The sequence below is a fragment of the Alligator sinensis genome, unplaced genomic scaffold, assembly GCF_000455745.1.
Source record: "Alligator sinensis unplaced genomic scaffold, ASM45574v1 scaffold73_1, whole genome shotgun sequence".
NCBI classification, from domain to species: Eukaryota; Metazoa; Chordata; order Crocodylia; family Alligatoridae; genus Alligator; species Alligator sinensis.
The window spans coordinates 3733973-3754757 of record NW_005841838.1 but is presented as its reverse complement, the minus strand read 5'-3'; the positions used below and the strand labels follow the sequence as shown (position 1 = coordinate 3754757).

General features: G+C 43.1%; 1 protein-coding gene across 9 annotated transcripts in view; it reads right to left on the bottom strand.

Annotated features, from left to right (window-relative positions):
• CLEC16A (C-type lectin domain containing 16A) overlaps positions 1-20785 on the bottom strand; it is a 172065-nt gene that overhangs the window by 145061 nt on the left and 6219 nt on the right. For 7 of the 9 annotated variants that reach the window (XM_025203264.1, XM_006015503.2, XM_006015504.2 and 4 more), the window contains exons 4-9: positions 18679-18784; positions 16933-16938; positions 16484-16607; positions 14256-14430; positions 13232-13285; positions 12448-12561 (exon numbers count right to left, since the gene is read on the bottom strand). In XM_025203264.1, the coding sequence (XP_025059049.1) occupies positions 12448-12561; positions 13232-13285; positions 14256-14430; positions 16484-16607; positions 16933-16938; positions 18679-18784 (579 nt within the window). The remainder of the gene's footprint in view (positions 1-12447; positions 12562-13231; positions 13286-14255; positions 14431-16483; positions 16608-16932; positions 16939-18678; positions 18785-20785) is intronic. The other 2 variants (XM_025203267.1, XM_025203315.1) reach the window with 1 other exon arrangement.

Genomic DNA, 20785 nt, shown 5'->3' with positions numbered 1-20785 from the left:
TCCCACTTTTTGTACCAAGGTTAATTAATGAATCTATTAAATAGAATTGTTCTCAAGATGCATCCCCAAGGAACTCAACTAGCAGCCTCCCTCTAGTCCAATACTTCCACTTTCAATAACACTTGCCATTTCTCCCCCTCAGCTACCTTCTTACCTACTTTACAATACTTACACTAATTATTTTCCAGCTTAACTGAATTTCCTATTTGACACCATGTCAAATACTTCACTGAAGTCTAGACAGATGAGAGCTATTATACTTTCTTTAGCTGGGGAAGTGGTGGGGAGGGGGAAAAAGAAATCAATCTACCTATGGTGATCATGTTTCATTTTAACTATTTTTTCTCTTTTCTTTCTTGTCTTTAGTTAATCTGTCCTTTGAAATTAATTCTTGGATTCCACTGAAACCAGAATAAGGACCTGTGCAGAATAAGGGTGTTTGCTCAGATCATTTCCCATGCCCATTCTTAAAACACAGGTGCTGCTTCTGCTGGCATATCATCAGAAAAAATTAAAGCCTCCAAAACCAATACCACACATCCTTGCTGCAGTTAACTGAGCAAGTTACCTGTACCTTATAACTGTTCTAGCAGGATCAATTTAAACACCTATCTATATCTATCCCTAGAAAGTTAACTGTCTACTAGTAAAAGTACAGATTCAAGACAAAACTTCTAAGTAAGTTGTTGTCCCTAAATCTCAGGATGAAGCTGGAGTGACTGGTGACTGTGCATACAAGACATCTGTGGAAAATGCTGTAGGACCTAAAAATAATTGTATGGTAAACTCCTTACAAAAATACGGAGACAACAGTAGCATCAATAAGTTTCCCATGAAGAACTCCAGCACAGGATAACAAATAAAGAAAAGAAATTGGGGCTTACTGTACATACCTTAATCCAAGATAATGCTGAATTTAAGATGACCCCCTCTTTCTCCAATAATTAGATTCTATACAAGAAAACTTATAAATGTTCTATAATTTACCATGTATAGAATCTGATTATTGGAAGGCCATCTTAAATTCTCTCCCTACCCTCTCCCAACAACTGCAGCAGAGAAAAAGTGGCAGGGGGTTAGGTGGCAGGGGAAGAGTCAAAAAGGGAACAGACAGCAGGGGAGGCAGCATGTATGGGGAAGAAGGTCAAAACAGCTTGCCCCCCCAGTCTCTCCCCCCCAACACCTGCCCTCCCCCTCGGGCTTGCCCCCCCAGTCTCTCCCCCCCAACACCTGCATTCCCACTGGTGCCTGCCCCACCACCACACAGCCTCTGAACCCCCAGCCTATCCCCTCCCCACTGTCCTCTCCCCCTTGCAGCCTTTACTCCCTCCTTCTGCTCCCCCCCTCCCCCAGCCTCATTCTGCTTACGCTTCTGGTTAAAGCAGAGCTCTAGCCCCACTCCAGCTTGGGGCACAGAGTGCATGGTTGCTTTGATCCCAGCCTGGTCCAATAGCAGTTGTTGCAGTGGCAGCTCCAGGTTGAGGCTAGAGACAGAGGTGCAAGTAGCATCTTCCCCCCTGCCACAGTACTCAAATCCAAGATGAGGGCTTTTTGCAATGCTCACGTTAAATGGGGGAACCTCATCTTGGATTCAAGTAAATACACTATTATTAAAAATGAAGGGAACATAAAATTCATTCAGAAAAGAAAACACTCAATTAAGCCTGCTCCCTCACCGGGTCCCAAAACAAGTAGCTTGGGGGCTGAGGCAGGGAGGGTGTGTGTGAGAAAAAGAGAAATCTCTTCATTGCTAAATAAGAAGCATATTTTTCAATTCTTTATGCCAGGGTACACTGAAAAAACAATTTAGTTATGTTGGCACATCTACCTGAGCATATCCCCAGAGCATTACATTTAGGCAATGACTAAAGGGATCTCGGGGTCATAGTCTACTCCAAAATGAACATGAGTCGTCAATGTAACGGAGTGATAAGTAAAGCCAACCACACTTTCATGCATTAGAAGGTGCATCAAGAACAGGTCTAAGGAGGTGATACTTTCCCTCTATGCGGCATTGGTAAGACCACAGCTGAAGTACTGCATCCAGTTTTGGGCACCACACTTTAAGAGGGATCCACAGGAGGGCTATTCGTATGGTTAAGGGCCTGCAGGTAAGATCCTACAAGGAGACACTGAGGGACCTGAATCTCTTCAGCCTCTGCAAAAGAAGGCTGCAAGGGGATCTTGTGGCAGTCTACAAATTAATTGGGAAGGAAGGAAGGGGGGAGCAGCAAGGAATAGCACACTTTTTCAGGGTGCCCCTTGGGTTTACTAGGAACAACGGCCATACATTGATGGAGAGCAGATTTAGATTGTACGTTAGGAAAAATTTCTTCATGGTGAGGGCTGCCAAAATCTGGAATGGGCTTCCAAGGGAGGTGGTGCTCTCTTAGAGGTCTTTAAGAGGAGCCTAGACAAGCCCCAGCGCTCTTTCCTGACCAGGGCAGGGGGTCAGACTCAATGATCTACTAAGGTCCCTTCTGACCCTAAAAATCTTTTAATCTATAAAGTCAACTCTGGAACCCAACCTGAGACATCACAACACATCCATATTACCATAACTTGACAAAAAAGAGAATATACTTGGTTGCCTAACCCTAAATCCCAAATCTCCAGAAACCTCTTAGTATTTGCAACTATGGGCCTGGCCACACACTTTATTTACACTAACATATAAAAACACGAGTCGCAAGATAGACAACCCATATATGGTAGAAAATCTCATGTAGAGTTACCCCAGAAGCAGCAACAATAAGAGTACACCAGTACCAACATTCTGTGTCCAGCTATGCCCAGATACCCATTTGCTCAATGCAAACAGGCTGTTCAGCACCGCAAAGTGCCAATGCATCTACTGCAGCAGATATCCTAGGATAAGTGGTATCATCTGTTCACTCCATATCTTGGGGGAATTCACAAGGTACAGAGCTGATGTAAATTACACCACTGAGTGTACTATGTCCAGACTTGACTTCAGTTTCTCAGAGAAATGCATGCACCTATCACTCTCAGACCTACCAAGCTATTATGTTTATTAGGTGCCTGCCAGATACCTGATAATCACGTATTCTCCTCACAGTGGAGCTCTGTCCAGCTTTCCCCCTGGCTCCATGCCATTCACATGAGAGAAAAGTTTCTCCATTGGAGCCACCACATACAAATATAGCTTTCCCCATTAGACTTAATGATAAAACCCCCTAAAGATTTCCTATGAACTTCTGGCTAAACACTTTACAAGCTTATTTCCCTGACAGGAAGATCTTTCCCCCACAAAAGTTCAACTTACTTTTCTAGAATCAGAATTCTGTCTAGTACAGGTTCAAGGAGTAGCAAGGCCAGAAAGACAACACCCTGCCCTAGTTAGGAACTGTTTAGCTATTACATGACTTCCAGTGCACATGCACTAGAATTACATTTTTAGCTTGGACAGTAGGAAGTGGCAGCCCATGTAGTTCTTAAAAACCCTGCAGAGGTAATAAGTGAACCTAAGCTCATACGAAAACCACAGACCTGGCAATGTTAATATAAGTACACACGAAAACGCTCAAACCTCAGATACAGTCACTTCTGCACAATAGCTGTGACTGGAAAAAAAAGTAGTCTCTGCAATAAATAGGACCCCACCCTCCGGCCACAGATTTCCTAGTAACAAAGCCACTCCTGTATGAAACCCACATATGGTATACAAGTAATACATACACACAGACATCCAGTACACTATTAACAGGTCACACAGATCCTAACTTGAGGAAGGAAGTTGCTTTTATCTGAAAAAAGTATTCACTCAGAACTAACGTCCCATTCTAGAATGTATTAAAGATTAAATACTAAAAACAGGGCAAGAATATCACAAATGCTGATGTCCAACAGCCATTGACAAAGATCAACCCACAAGACTTTCATTACATGATAGAGATCATCTTTCTCAGTGTCACTCCACACCAGGTCTTAGAGGCATTCATGTAAACAACTACACTTCAACATGCTAAACAAGAATTACATTTAAAATATGGTTGGATAAAAAATTTAAAAAAAGAAAAGTAAATCTGCTTAATCTTTATAATAAAGATAACTTCAAGACAAGTAAACTGCTCAGCCACCTGGCTCACAGGTCATATTCACCTTTGACATACAAGTTACAGCTACAAATCCCCATGTCAAAATAAAACTGACTCACCCTCAAAAGGCCTATAACCATCTTAATTACAACACAAGATAGGAGGTGGAAGGATCTCTCCTTCCACCTAGTCGCATCTTTGCTCATCCCTTCTGACACGGCGGGGTCCTACAGGAGGGCCGTGATCTCCTTAAGGCCCCCTCTCTCCGTGCCAAGTCGGCCCAAGGGCCCCCTCTAATGCTCGCCCGCCACGTCTTTGATGTTCTAATATATATTAGGGAGGCTGCCTCACGTCTTCTTGGACACGGTCTGTTGTAACATCTGGTCCTGTAGACTCCCGGACCCCCCGTGGGTCTTGTCCAGCAAACGGGTGCTTCGGGGCACCCTAGCCTTATGGGCTATGCGTGACTTCAACCACCCCTTATACCACGCCCCAAGCCTCGCAGTTGGACTAGACGTTGTTCGGTCTCTTGGTCTGCTCTCACGCCCGTCTCTCGGGCCTCCTCTGTACTGCCGCCCAGCTCCCGGGCCTTCTCTGTACTGCCGCCCCCTCCTGGGGCTCTCTATGCCCACTCTGGGCATTCTCGGTACTGCCACCCTCTCTCCTGGGCCTTCTTAAGAATACCGCCCCTCTCTTGGGGCCCTCTCTCTAGTGCCGCCCCTTTCCTGGGGCCCTCTATGCCAACACTGGGCCTTCTCTATAATGCTGCCCCTCTCCTGGGGCTCTCTGTGCCCACTCTGGGCCTTCCCTGTGAAGCCGCCCTTCTCTGGGGGCCTTCCTTGTGAAGCCGCCCCTTTCCTGGGAACTTCTATGCCCACTCTGGGACTTCTTGGTCAAGCCACCTGTCTCTCGGGCCCACCGCACTGCTACCCCCTTTCTCCAGGGCTCACCACACTACTACCCCCTCTCTCCAGGGTTTACCGCAGTACTACGCCCTTCTCCGGGGTTTACCGCAGGGCTATGCCCTCCCTCAGGGGCTCACCACGCCCGCACTGGGGCTTCTCAGTAGTACCCCTTCTCTGGGGCTTGCCACGCCCGCACTGGAGCTTCTCAATAACGCCCCTTCCCTGGGGCTCGCCACGCCCGCACTAGGGCTTCTCAATAACGCCCCTTCTCTGGGGCTCGCTACACCCGCACTGGGGCTTCTCAGTAGTGCCCCCCTCTCTGGGGCTGGGGTCTATGTACCCCCTATGCTGCGCCCGCACTGGCACTGGGGTCCTCACACTCCACTGTGAGTCCCCTATGAGGCCTCCTCCAACCCCTAATAGCCTCACCCAAACCACCAGTGTAACAACAACAACGCAAAACACAAGCCCCTAGGCTATTACATAACTTAAAGCCGCCCGGCTAAATCACGTGGCTCAGACATCTTAGAGCTGCCATCCTTTACTCTGCTTGAGGAGTACCTGCGGTTCTTGCATCTTAGCTCCAGGAGCTCCTCTCTATCCGGCTGCTGGCAGGGAACTACCCTGGCCTCATCTCCTGGGCTTTATAAGAGCCAGGCCTTGCCCCTTACAGCCAGCTGCCTGCTGGCAGGTGTGGGTCGTTTGCCGCCTCCGGTTGCCCTGGCAACCCGCAGGTGGGCTCCTTATTCCCTGCTAGGGCTTTTTCTCTAGCAGTTTCTCCTCTTTAGGAGCAGAGCACCTCAGTGCTCTGCGACACCTTCCATATCAATTTTTTGTGTTGTCTTCCCATCATTGGCCTTGGTCTGCCTCAAGGTCTGATACCCTCCACCTCAGCTTCCAAAATCTGCTTCATATCAGTTCTCATGATATGCCCTGCCCTATTCATTCTCTGCATCTTACTCAAGACATCAGGTATTTTGTAAAGGTCCACAAGCTCTTGATTATGTCATCTTCTTCATATTCTGTTTTCTTGTACTGTACCAAGTATTTCCTTAGCACTTTGTTTTCAACTAACTTGACTGTTTCCATTTTTCAGGAATTCTTTAGTCTCTCCAGATCTATCAACGTAAGAATACATCCCTTTATTTTTATCCATTCCAAAAATATTTACACATCTAAACTTTTACTGATTACCCCCAAAATCCAGATGCTTGTGGTAGATAAGATTCTGGTCCCACATGACTCCTAGATAAGTGACAGTGTGGCAATGTCCAAGTGTCTCGCTGCCAATCTTGACTTTTATTTCTTTCTTTCCTTGGTGGTTTATTTAGGCGGAAGGCTATTGCAACTGTTTTAGCAAGGCTGAGCTGGAGACACCATTTAGAGAAGTAGACAGCAAGACTGTTTGTGTCTGATGTCAAAGTGTATTCAATTGCTTCCTATCACTTGCTGTTTCTGCTGGGAGCCAGGCTGTCAGCGTAGCCATACTTCTTGGACTGGGTGGGTGTCAAGCAGGTCAACAATGTACATGTTGAAAAGCAATGGGGAAAGTATTGAGCCCTACAGAACACCATTTTTGAGGTTTCTAGGGCAGCTTTCATGTCCATCGATGGTCTTGAGAGTGAAGATGAGGTTCTGAAGCACAAGCATAATAAAGCTGACTATTATTTTGTCAGATATCATTCAGAAGAGCCTGTAGCAGAGGCCAGGGAGCTAGGCAGTGTTGAGCTCTTATCTGTCACCTTGCTGACACCACCTGGGGTTCAAGTTTCCAAACCCTTTGCACCTCTGCTTTGGCACCTGTGTGCGCTCCTGCTGAGTACTGTGCACCAGTATGGGACTGGAGCATGCACACTAAAATCAGTGGATTCCAGCCTTAACAGCGTCATGAGGACCATCACCAGATGGCCTTATGCCAACTCCAGTTGACTGTTTACTAGTCCTCTCAGGCATCCCCTGCCTACCATCTGAAGACTTGGAACCTGTTCTCTACTCAGGCTAATAAGCTCATTAAATCTACAACTGGCATGTCACTGATAGCACAGACCTCCCAGTGGAGCAGGCAATAAGCTGCACAAGAACTACAGCTAAAGAACTTCAACCCCAACACCAGCTTCTGCACCTCAGGCTGGCAGCTGCTCTGCAGGGCCTGGACTGCTCTTAACTGTCTCAGAACAGGAGGTAGATGGTTTAAGGTAGGGATAGACAATTATTTTGACCTGAGGGCTTAATGACTTTCGGTGAGCTGCCACTCCTTGACAGATGCCCCACCCCGATTGCCATCTTGGGACCAGAAGTCCCACCTCAAACCCCTGACCTTTACCACCAGACACCCTGCCCTTGCCCCCAGAAGTACTCCTTTAGGGAAGGGGGAGGGGGAGGGTGTCGCCATCTTGGAACTGGAAAAAAAACAATTCATATACAAAAAACCAAACATATTTTAACATATTTAAATTTTATTTAAAAAAATATTTTTGTCCCAATTTCCGTGTTTGCATAGTGTGCATACAGGGCACACGCACACACTACACTAACACAAAAATCAGGAGGGGGAAGGGGAGTTGCACAATAGCTCAAAATAAAGTCTTATTCTTGTATATTGTGTGGGGAGGATGGCCGGGAGGGTGGGGTCTGATTTGTGGAGGTAAGTGGGTCATGTGGGGGTCTGTGGAATGGGTGTGCATGGGTGGATATGGGCCCCCTCACCACACATCACCACCCCCCCAATGGCACACAGCCCCTGCTGAAGGCAGCACCAGCAGGCAGCGGACTCTCAGGGCACTCATGGCCAGTGGTAGGCAGAGCCCACCCCAACAGCGTGCAGCTTCGGCTGAGCCCCAGGAGCTTCACGTTACAGCACAGACCTGACCCATCCTGGCCCACTGGTGCACATCTTCAACCCATACCAGGCTGGCTCTGTGACAGCACATGGGGCTCCCAGTACTGCAGTTAGGAGCCATGCGCCACCTAGCTGGCCCAGGACAGCTCTGTGCCTCCACATGGGGCTTCCAGCACTCCAGCAGGCAGCTGCATATGGAGGCACAGTGCCAGTTCAGCCCGGCCCAGCAGTGCACGCTCCTGGCTGCAATGCCGGGAGCCTCATGTGCTGGCACGGAGCCAGCCAAGCTGACCTAGTGGTGCGCAGCTCCCAGAAGGAGAGCCAGGACCTGCACATGGTGGCACGGAGCATGCCTGGCCCAATGGGAGCAGTGGGAAGTCGCACATCAATCTGCACATCATCAGGCCAGGCTGGTTCCTGCTGCCACGTGCCGCTCCCCACTGGAGTGCTGGAAACCCCACATGGAGGCACAAAACTAGCCCAGCCCAGCCTGGTGGCATACAGGTCCCAACTGCTGTGCTGGAAACCCCATGTGCTAGCACAGAGCCAGGCCAGTCCGAGTTGAAGTTGCGTGCCAGTGGGCCAGGCAGAACCAGCTGCATGCTGCCATGTGCAGATCCCAGATCTCAGGTGGAGCCACATGCTGCTGGGGGTCGCTGCCTGCTGCAAACCATGAGAGCCCCAAAAGCCTGCTGCTGTGGGGCTGTGCACCATGGGGATGAAAGCAGGGGGCCAACAACACCCCCCCCAATCCACACCCTGCTACCCCTCCCCCCCAAAATCAGGCTGTGTGGGCTCCATGCTGCCTACCACTTACGACTCCCAGCCCTCCTTCTGGGAGCCACATGCCATTGGGCTAGCTGTGCTGGCTCTGTGCCCGCACATGGGGGTCCCAGCAATGCAGCCAGGAGCGCGCACTGCTGGACAGGGCCAAGCTGGTACTGTGCCTCCATGTGGGGCTCCCAGCACGGCAGGCAGAATCTCCCTTCCCCACTCACCAGCTGTCCAGTTGCATGCCACCATGGGCTGTATTTTGCCCACCCCTGGTTTAAGGCAAGCATGTACTCTTGAAACCTCTCCAACGATGCTGGCTGCAGCTGTGTTGCTAAAGCTCAGATCACATCATCTTTGAATGCCCCGACAGCCCTCTTTCAGGTGCTCAAGGTCTTATTGACATTGACTACTCAAGCTGTTGCTGGCTTTCTTGCCCTCATGCTTCCAATATACAAGTACGGCAACACTCGGTTCGTTATTGCCCCCAAATCCAATGCTGTGCCCTCAAATCCCCAGCCATGGACACTATTGCTGCAGCGTGCTGTCCAGGTGCCCCAGGCTATGCCTCCCCCAACACCAGGACAGTAGACTGGACTATACCACACCATACATGTGGGGCAGACACAGGAATTGGAAGCCAGAGGAAGGAAAGGGAGGCTCTGAGACCCTTGCTGCTGCAGCAGCTGAAGCACTGGGGGAATGGTAGCTGGATGTGATCCAAGGGAGCAAAAATTAACCTCTTATAAATAGCACATGGCTCATGAACTGCCATTTGGACAGCCTTGATTTAAGACATTAATATTACTTCACCCTCTTCATTTCTTCTACAGATAACTCCCTTTTCCTTATACAGGTATCCCTCACTTTATGCTGTACATGTGTTCCTCGAAAACGGTGCATAATGCGAATTCGCACAGAGGGAACCAACTTTACAATGCAACAAATAGGGATATGTTCCAAGACCTCAACTGTATAGACCCCCAGGCCCATTTCTACCACTTTTACAAGACAATTTTGGTACTCACAAACAGCAGACAGTACACACAAGCACAGGGCACTATCATAATGGGGATAGCAACTACAGAAACATGCGTCACAGACAGTGAGCAAGGAGCACAGATCCACACAGGAGACTATATTTCGGTGCGTGTCACTTCCACAATGCACAGCACGAAGCAGCTGACTGAGGGCTTCCACCACACCGACCACATAAGAGTGAATTTACCTCACATATAACGGATTTTTAGTATAAAAAGGGTCATTGCATAAGAGCAACTTCGCACATACAGAACCCACATAAAGTGAGGGAAACCTGTATTGAATTATAAGTAAAATGTTTGAAAATTATGGCATTATATACAGGGGTGTAGGTTGTAGCTGTGTTGGTCTAAAGACATAGGCAGACAAGGTTCTTTGGGTGAATCTGATACCTTTTATTAGACCAACTTAAATAGTTGGAAAACAATTTTGAAGCAAGCTTTCAGGTTCAAAAACCCTTCATCAGGCTAAGGAAGCATACCAGCTCAGCCTCTGGCTTCTTTACTTTTCATTCTATCCAGGAAGAGCACACACCAACTGCAGAAACTTCCTTAGCCTGACAAAGGGTTTTTGAACCCGAAAACTTGCTTTAAAATTGTTTTCCAACTATTTAAGCTGGTCTGATAAAAGATATCAGGTTCACCCAAAGAACCTTGTCTGGCATCATATGCTGAATTTTTCAGTAGTCAATAATACTAAATTCAAAATACAAACTGACTTGGGGATTAGGAACTTCACAATATTACAGCATTACTCTCCCTGATGTGGCAGACTATCTGTCAGTTGTTTTTAAAAACAAGTGTAAAAAGACTTTGTACTAGGGGTGTACCGATAGAGATTTCGGGGACCGATATCGATAGCTGATATTTAAGGAGGTATATCAGCCGATACCAACCTGATATCCAATACAGCTGCCATCAGGTGGTAAGTCCGGTGTGGTGGAAAGGAAGTGGGGAGGAAAGGGGCATGGTGGGGGAGATCTACACCTCCCTCAGTGAGAGAGGAGGCAGGTGGGGTGCGCAGGACGGAGGCGCAGCTTGTGAGGTGGGGGCAGCTCCCACTACTGCTTGCACCCTGTGAGGGTGGGGGCGGGAGGGCATGGCGCAGGGCAGGCTGCAGCTGTGGGGTGGAGCCGGAGCCAGGGCTGCGCGGGGCACTTCTCACAGGTGGCTGGGCTCGGAGCAGGCTCCGACAGCATTGGGAGGAGGCTGTAGTCACCCCAAATTTTGCCACAGCTCCATTCCCAGGCCCGTGCTGCCACCCAGTGCAGCCCCAGCTGAATGCCCCGCCTCCACCCAAGCGCCAGGCAGCAGGTGGTGGTACGGGGCTAGGAGTGGAGATATGGCGAAATTTGGGGTGGCTGTAGCCTCCTCCCAGCACCACTGGAGCCTGCTCCAAACTCAGCCCCTGGCAAGAAAAGCCCTGTGCAGCACCAGCTCCACCCCACAGCTGCCACCGGCCCCGCGCTCCACTGATCTGAGGGTACACGCCCTCCTGCACCCACCTCCGCTCTCCTGGGGTGCAAGCAGCAGTGGAAGCTGCCCACACCCCACAAGCCAGGCCTCTGTCCACCCCACCCCGCCAGCTAGGCAGCACCTGCCACTGACCCTTCCCTTACCACAGGGGATGTTGATCTGCACCCCCCCCACATCCCTTCCCTCCCCCTCCTCTTCCAACTTACCAGCTGGAGACAGCTCTCTATGCTGCTGGTTCTACTCCATGCTGCGCTGCAGCTTAGCACAGCATGGGCATTCATCGGCCAAATTTTTGGCCCCATCGGGCCAATATCTGATATAGACAATTTTCCTTATATCAGTACCAATCCGATATCAGACCAATGTATTAGTGCACCTCTACCTTGTACTATATTAAGACTACTTACAAAATGCCCAGTGTAAACATTTATAGGAGCCAAATCAATCTTTTGATAACTGCAAAGATCGTATGCAAGATTCTCTCCAATGTCTTGAATGGGTATTTATTTCACCCACAACTATGTAGGTAAGACTTCTATGAACTAATTTCAAGCCTAACTACAAAAGTCTACATAAAAACTTAAGATACAATTAATAAAAACAGGAATTGTTTAAAACAACTCTAAAATAGCCAGATACACTAGATTATGGCCCCTGGCAGACATTTTATAACTATGCAATTTGGATCAGAGAAATGTTATGCTCAATCCCAAAAATCATGCCATACATCTCAGCATGGAGGAACCAGCATGAGGGAAACCCAATCTGGTGCTCATATCACCTTGGAATCTGGACTATACATGGACTTTTTAAAGATCCCAGAGCACTGAGTCTCCAAAATGTGAGAACCATTAAACATGGAACATCTTTGTGGCTAGTTTGGCACTTGGCTTCATCTAAATTTTCTGCATGTGTGGCATACTGTCATTTATCATGCAATTAACAGTCTGCCAGGGACCTATGATATAGCCTTCAAACTGCAAGTGATAGAGGTACACTTCTCTCGAAACAGACTGGACAAACATCTAAAATTTAGTGACGGGTATACTCTCTGCTCTAACTTTTGTAGTATGTGCATACACGCATCTACAGAAATAATACTTAATGCTTGCTTAAGTAATTATACAACGCTTGCAAGTGAAATTTGCAAATGAATACATTGTATTATTATATTTCAAAGTTGTCCTTGTACTACTGTTCAAGTGTCCAGTAGTTGAATATGAAATAAGGCTCTCACCCCTCTCCTCAGCAAGCCAGAATATTTTGCTTTTAAGTCACTGACTTATTTATCTGAACTGGCTTCTTTCAAATATTTTTCCACAACTTCATTTTAATATAAATATTAGTTAACTACTCACAGAACTTTTCTGGATATCTTGTTCAACTTTAGGAGAGAACACTGAAAGGTCCCCATTAAGAATAACCTCAGCGAGTGAGTTCACCAGAGGTGCATAATGTATAATAAGAAAGACCTATTAAAAGAACAGGGCAAAAAATAAATATTAGACCTCTGATACAAAGCTTACACGCTAAACACTGAAGTAATTTTTCCTTGTCTAATTCAGTCATTAGCATGAAAGAAAAAAACAAATCAATCAACAAACTGATATCCTTTATTCATATTTAGTATTAAGAACAAACTAAAATCCTCCCCTTTTATAAATCAAAAACAAATCTGCCTACGTTCAGTCATTAACTGATACTAACAACTTTCTTTTCATTAGTGTAATGTAATTCTATACTGTATTCTCTACAATCCTATTCAAACTTGGGCTACTGTATTTTGCAGTATTCTACTTGCGCATCAGTTGAATACTATAATCTTTACTCTCTGGTAATATGCTGAGTAGTGTTATTGTGAGCTGTTTTACAGCTGCTGCATTCTGCTCAAAGGTGGGCAGACTTCAGCAATGAAGTAATAGGATTTCTACAATCATCTCCATCTACCTCTTGACAGTGTACTAAAAAAAAAATCTCAAACAACGCTATTTAAAATAAAAAGATTTTTTCTTAGTCTATATAATAGCTAGCAAAAAAAAACTTGCTGCAATTTTCTCTAGCTGTTTCAGGGACATTGAGACAAAAACAATTGCTATTACAAATAATACACTGAAATTACATTAAATAGATGTAAACACATACTTGCGATAGAAGATAGAGAGAAACTTGGAGACTTATTTTTGGACGCTCCCCACCCTATGGAAGGAAGAGGAAGGTGTGTGTGAGAAAAATTCTAAATTATGGAAAATTAAAGTATATACATAATTATGACATTTTTTAAAAAGGAAAATGTAAGCAAATATTTCCTGCTTATATGCATTGCCTCACCTCTAGCTACAAGTTCCCTGTATAAGAGCCAGGATCAGATCATTTAAACAAAAAAATTCAATTTTTTTCCCCCTATACAGATCACTTCCAATTCTACTCTTACAGTGAAGGACATGGATAGCAATACCACATTATAAAAAAAATATAGAAAAATTAGGGAGAAGGGGGGAAGAAATATCAGACTAGAGGCCACTTAAATGCATTTGAGAAACAAAGTCCCAAACCAGTTTTTTTGCTGTCATCTTAGAAGTTCACCTTATCGAAAGTGTGCTTCTGATTCAAATTTTATTGGCCTTAAACGCGTTTAAAAGCCTTGTTTAAACAATATATGCTATTAGTTGCACCAGGTTCTAACATGGTTTGTCGGCCAATGTGTGGGGTAAGAATTAAGTTCTAAAGCTGAGTTTACATCTAAACATGGCATTGTAATTCACTCAGGAATAGCCTTTGGCTTGAACAGATTGCCATAATAAAACACTTTTTCAGCACAGGATATATTCAAACTTAAATGTTAACACCTGACAAACTTCAGGACAATTCTGATCCAAACCTGAACTTGCCGCTCTGTCCCATTACCATCTGCTAGAATTTAAGTGTATATATTGACTGAAAACTGTACTATACTTAGTACATAAAACCTATGCACATCATCTGCATTAAGTTGCTCGCCTTTAATAAGCTATTTAAAAAAGGGTCCTGAGTTACTTAAAATGTATTTCTTGTAAAGTACTTTGATGTACAGAATATTAATTTGACTTAAGGGATACACAAATTACAGTAAACTATTGAGTGAAAACATTTAGGTAAATCTTAATTATTAATGACAGCTATTTCTTACCTTATCTTGATTTACTAATGAATACACATACAGAGGCAGGAAGAGTCTATTAAGTAAGTGGTCTGTGAGCACATCATTTAAGAATTCACAATTAATAATAAGGATATCATTAAGGTAATGCAAATGATCAAGATGTTCAGCTACCAAGTCACTCAGTTTACCCCTATTTCTGTGCCTGAAAAAGAGAAAGAGATTAAGACATAGCACTGGTAGCAGAGTTTTCACAATTAAATGGGGAAAAGGTTTTAGTTTGTTTGTGGGGAGGGCGGGTTGGTTTTGTTTGTTTAGGTTTTTTAAATCTAGGTAACATTCTCTGTAGACCGACTGTCTAATGTTAAAGCCAAAATAGTTGTCTGTAATCCTGGAGAGACAGCTCATACAGTCAGACTAAAGGAAAATATACAATATGATTTCAGTTTTGGAGATGCAATCGCATAGCAAAGAACAAGATTTCTTTTTAGTTTCTATCAGACATGACAAATATCATAGCTACCTTGTAGTATAGCCTTCTCAGACAGCAATCAAGAAAGGAACTCTTACAATTTTTTTTCAACAATAAAAAGGCAGTAAGAGCATTTTAGTTTTTTTACTGGGTTTATTTATTTTCTATCACCACAGACAAGTGGTAATAATAGACAGTATGAGTTGTTGACAACAAGGGGTACTACAGGAGTTGCAGTTCTGCCAGTTATAGTAATGACAACAAAATATAGGTTGAGAACTGAATACTGTACAGAGCCTAAGTTAATTTTCTAAAGAAGCAATTCAGAAAACTGGATGGCAACAAGTACAGGCAACCACCACTTAACGCTGTTTCATTTAGCACTATTTCGCTATAACACCCATTTTAAATCGATACCCGACTTTGCTTAGCGAGTTTCGTTACAATGCTCGAGGTCACCATTTTGGGTCATTAAAAACAACTGTGGTCACCATCTTGGGTTGTCAAATACTTTTGGTTTCACTTAACACTCAGTTTTCAGGAACCAATTAAGAGCACTAAGTGGAGGCTGCCTGTATATGTACCAATGAAGAGGTAAACAGGGCCATGTATCAGCTGCTCTATGAGCAATGAAAGGCCTCTATGAAGTCTGACTAAAAGCTACTGTGCTTTGTCTGTCATCTACAGCCAGGTAAGAATGGGCACACACGCAGTTACCATGGAGAAGCTGACAGGTAGTAATTCACTTTTACTTCATAGTAACTAGTTTGTGTACTCAAACCTTCAGACAACAAAGTCAAGTATCTAAAGGAGACTGAATTCTAACACTAAAAAACAGAAATAGTCCTGTATATCTTTTACATATTTAAGTAGTTTACACATTGAACTCCAGTTGTATCCTTCAGAACAACTAGAATAAGGAGTAATATTTTGAATACATCATTTATTTACAAGATTCTTCTTCCAAGGATTCCCAGCGTGACCTATATGCTGTGCTGAGCTGGCTTTTACTATGCTGTTCGGGCTTTCACTCCTCAGATCTGGTGAAGGACACTTTGCACTCTAAAGCTTGTCTAACTCTATCCCAACTATGTAGCTGGTCCAGCAAAAAATATCACCCTGGCTAAGTACAGACAGTCAAAAAGCTTAAGGGTGAATCAATTTAATGTTCACAGGTTAATCTAAACTGCACAGATTGAACCAATAAGCAAGTGAACACACACTCACTTTTGATTCCAGAAATGGAGTCATGTGCCTGCAGTGGCCCAGGCCAGAAGCCAGGGAACACTAAAGCACACCTCCCTGCTTGAATGGAGCAGACAGCTTGTGCCAAAGTTAACTAACCACCCCCCGGCGAGGGGGGGAATTGTGGGGGAAGTGCAAAACATCCTGGAATGCTGGCACACAGAGTTAAACTTGAATCTGGAGGGGATCTGGGACAGAAGTTCAATAAACCAATTTAAACTAAATCAGTTAAGTCTGATACTACATCCATCCAGGTATATCTTAAACCAGTTTCAGCCATTTTGAAAGTGGTTTATGTGCACTAAACTTCCGCTGTGTTACAGATTTGAACTAGTTTCTCACCACTTATACTAGTTTATGCGTAACTTCTGTCCCTAACCCCTAAGAAACCTTTGCCTCTCATTACCTATTAAGAATTAGACTCAGGCTCCTACCAGTATGCAGCTTAGCCTTGATCATTTCATATAAGGAAATAGGGATTTTCAATGTATGCAGGAAAAGTACTACTACTATTCAATAAACAGTATTTGTAAAAACTTACTCTTCATCAGTCTGCACACAGTTATCCAGTTCTATAACATGGCTTCCAATAAACCAAACAAGGTTGGAGAAGTAAGGGACAGCAGTTTTATCTCGAATGTAATGCAGCATAGGCTGGTTGTCCACTGAATAGAAAAGTTAAAGACAATCAGTTTCAAATGCTAATATTTGAAAAAAAGCTATAAGAAAGATACCTTTGAGTTCTGGCTGCATGCTAGCTTTTCATGTGTACGCACCTGGGTTTAACTTATGCACAAAACAGGTATCTCTGAAAGTCTGACATAACTTAACACTAAATGAGTATTGAAATACTAAGAAGTTATTATTACATTGATACGAAGATAAACAAAGCGCAGTTCAAAACAATTAGTCTTCAAGTAAATTGCTTTTTAAAAAAGACAAGTGTAAGAATAAAGCAATCATGCTGAAAGCCAAACTAATTAGACTTACATGACACTGCATTAAGGAACACAGGAATCAAATCATCAGTGAAGGAAGGGCAAGAAAAACAGACAACAGTTAATAGGATTAGGAACTGGGATGGTGATACATCCTTCAAAAGGGTTAAATAGCTAAAAGCAGAAAACATCTAAACTAAAAGACACAGATTAGAAAGTGTTAGATCAGAATATTTTCAAAACTGATAGAAAATGATGAAACCTGCAGGTTTGATAGTTGTGCTTTTCAAATTCAACCCTCGTAGCACTCCAACATTCAATTTAAACTCTAGACAAGAACATTTTCATCAAAAAACTTTTTCTTTAAATTTAGGAAATGTACACAAATAAGTTATGAATTTTATCAAGTTTAATTGTTTCTGCGTTAGCTGGCTCATGTTCAGAAACTTTTATATACACGTAAAGTAAGGAGAAAGAGTGAGCGCGCACGAAAGAGCGAGTGCAGCATGATTCCTGCTCGCGGAACATATAGAAAGAACCACATTTTGCTCAGACACCAACACCACTGGAGCGTTCATAAAAAGAAAAGCACTGACAGTATCCGGCAACTGCAGTCTATATCAAACAATTTTCCCCTGCTTTTTATGATTTAAGTGGGCGTTTATACCATAGTATTCAGAAAAAAGTTCTGCAGTCAGTGGGGCTTCATTACATTAATACTGTAAATGTCATTTTACTTCCTCCATAAGCTTATCTATAACCAACTGGAATGTTTCTGTTACTGGCCATGCTGTATTTGAAGGGAACACACACTGGCAGGAAGCAAAATGAATTCATTTGTTTCATCAGTTATTGTTCAAATTGAAATTCATTAGAAGACTCACCAAAGAGCCATTGCCACGTTTATTTTATATCTGAAAATATACTAGGAAATAGCAATATTTGAATCTTCTCTTCAATGTGTACACAAATGAAATATTCACCAACTTCTAGCAGGCACTAATCCGTTTTTATGTAATTAGACTGACATAGTCCTAAAGATTTTTTGTTTTTAACTTAATGTGAAAAGCTGTTTAAAATGGCACAGGAAATAAAAAGGCTTATATGAATGTTAATCACCATACAGGCCACTCCAAAGCATGACTTGTGCTAGAGGCAGAATTTGAAGACTTGCTTATCTTTCATGGACTGCACAGATCAGCTTACAAAGGACTGCTGGGTTTGGGGGGGGGGGTTAAGTGTTCTGTTATGGAATGCACAAACACTAGCCTAGATGATAGAAAGGGATAGATTTATTTTGTACCATCAATAGTTTTGGTGCACTGATTAAACTAATAAGTGCAAGAATCAGATTTACTACCCAAAAGGGGAATCAATGTGGTTTCAGGCATACAAATTTCACAGTGAATGAATATTTTGATAGGCAACGCATAATGTTACAGGGCAATATCCTTAAGGGAATCATACTTTCAGTAGAACAGTAAGAGTATGACCTCTACTGGCTGTAAAGGTGAATTTTCTTGTGTATTTTGTTTTTGACTGTTTCCTGTATCAAGGATAAAATATTAGTACCAGTATTTCTATAACGCGACTGCAGTGCTTATTTGTAGTACTTTTATAAAGATCAAAACATGCATTTAAAGCATACTTTTCATGCATGTTAAAACATACTAACAGCTGAACCCGACAAATCAGGGGCTGCTTTTAGTAAACCCGAGACATGTTTAATAGTTAACATAACACGTGGTTACACAAATAAAACATTAATTATACAAGTTTTCTGATTTACAAAACATACCTTTGTAGACATTTAAAGTTATAGTTCTGACAGCAATTCTAACCATGCTTTCTGGATGGTTAAAAAATTTAATGGCCTCTGTATACAGGGCAAAATCATTAGTGTGCTGAAATAAAACACAAACATTGTGAATTATCTTAACAAATATTCAATACGCTGCTAGAATTTTATCTAAAAAGGTTACCCTCCCAAGAAACTGCTAAAATACATAAATAATGTAATGATGCAAATAAAAAAAACTGCCTGTGTGATAATCTTACTGCTCATCACTAACAATGCAAAACCAGAGTTTTAAACATCAGCTGGGTGTTTAAGCAATATTTAACAAAAACCATTATCATAAAAAAATTCATAAAAGTAACTACTACCTTTACATAACAACTTCATTGTATCATAAGAACACTGATGCCCTCTTCTGGTAATAAGCAGTATGTGGAGAAATACAAGGTTACTAGAAAAAAAGTTCACCTCTAAAACCCCAGTCCTGCAAATGAAGCAGAATGGATGCCTTTCCTGCACTTATTTCTACCAACTTCATAAATGATTTATTTACAGGGATCCAACTGCAAGATTAGGATTGATTTATTCAGTTACAGACAAAATAATTCTAGGTAGATAGCATATATTTTTATTTTAAAAGTTAATGGTACATTTGAAGTTTAGCTGCATTGTGTGTCATAATTCCGAGATGTGGTGTTCATCATTCAAATTTAGCAGGCAACTCAGGGTAGCTTCTTATTAGACAAGATTTCAAATTTAACACCAACATTTAGTAACTTAAGTTAATATGAATATGTGTAAAAAGTCAAAGAGAGGTTTTGTAAAATGTGTGCAATATAACATTTATAAATGGAGATGTGACTGCAAAATTTTAGAAACTTTAAAAAAATGCTTTAAATCTAGTTATTTTAGTTTATACTGTATTTTACCAAAACAAATAGCAAGAAATTGAAAGAATCCATAACACCAAAAGCTTGTCATCTCCGTTGCACTGTATTTCCACTTAAATTTCTAAGGTTATCCTTTTTAAATCAAAAAAGCCATAGGCTTTTTTTAAATCAAAAAAGGTCATAGGCTAAGATTGAAGTGGCTTCTCTCTCACTTTTCAAAATGTCAGCACTTGCTAGCACTTATAAATGCCTCTTAAAACTACTCAAAAGTATGTAGTATCACCTTTCTTACTTTGTAAAAAAGATTCAGTCTACTAGTAATAGCAACGACAGCAAACCATTTAAGACATCTGGGAGTAATACAGACAGCAATTAAAAAAAAGTTAAATATCACATGCCCTTCGCCAAAGCCTACTGATTTCTATATTAAGAACAGTGTTTAAAATTAATTAATTCAGGTTGCGATTTCATCACAGAGCCCAGAGAGCTTAGCATGAGTACCTCTGTGGGTGTGTCTACATATGCAATCAATGCACACAAAAATTCTGGACTTATTGTTCTGAAGTTTTTTGCTCCCAGGCAACACATTTGAAAATGCACCCAGGAGCAAAGAAAAACAAACTTGGGAGCAATCAGCTCCAGAGTTTATTCATGCACAGTCCATTGAACCCAGTCAGAGCAATACCTAGGGCTGCTCCAACCAGTCTCGATGTGCTGTGGAGGGGCTGACTGGGGCATAAGGGTGCTTCAGTGCATGGGCTAGCTGACAAGCAATCCCCACACTGAAACACCCTTGTATCCCAACCAGCCCTTCCAGCATCTACACACATGCTGCTATACATGAAAAAGAACTCCAGAGCAGGGTAAATACAAGTACTAGCCCACTCCAGAGTTTATAAATTTTGCGAGTCCTAATAAGGGTAGATGTGTAGACACAAACGTATACTGTAGAGTTAATTGGTACCTAATTAAGCCCATTAGTGCTCAATTAAAGCTGCCTATATACTAACTCAGAGTTGCAACAGAAGTCATCAAACAGTTGCTTGCACTTTACCCGGCAGCTACTGTGTACAACAAATTCCTTGGCCTATGCTGCAGACCACACATTCTGCTGCACACTATAAAGTTTTGCCAACAGAATTTGAGTTCTATCAGTAAGTTTGAGTTCCTCTGTACTCAAAGCTCCCTGTAGTCGCAGAACTCAGCTCTACCAGCAG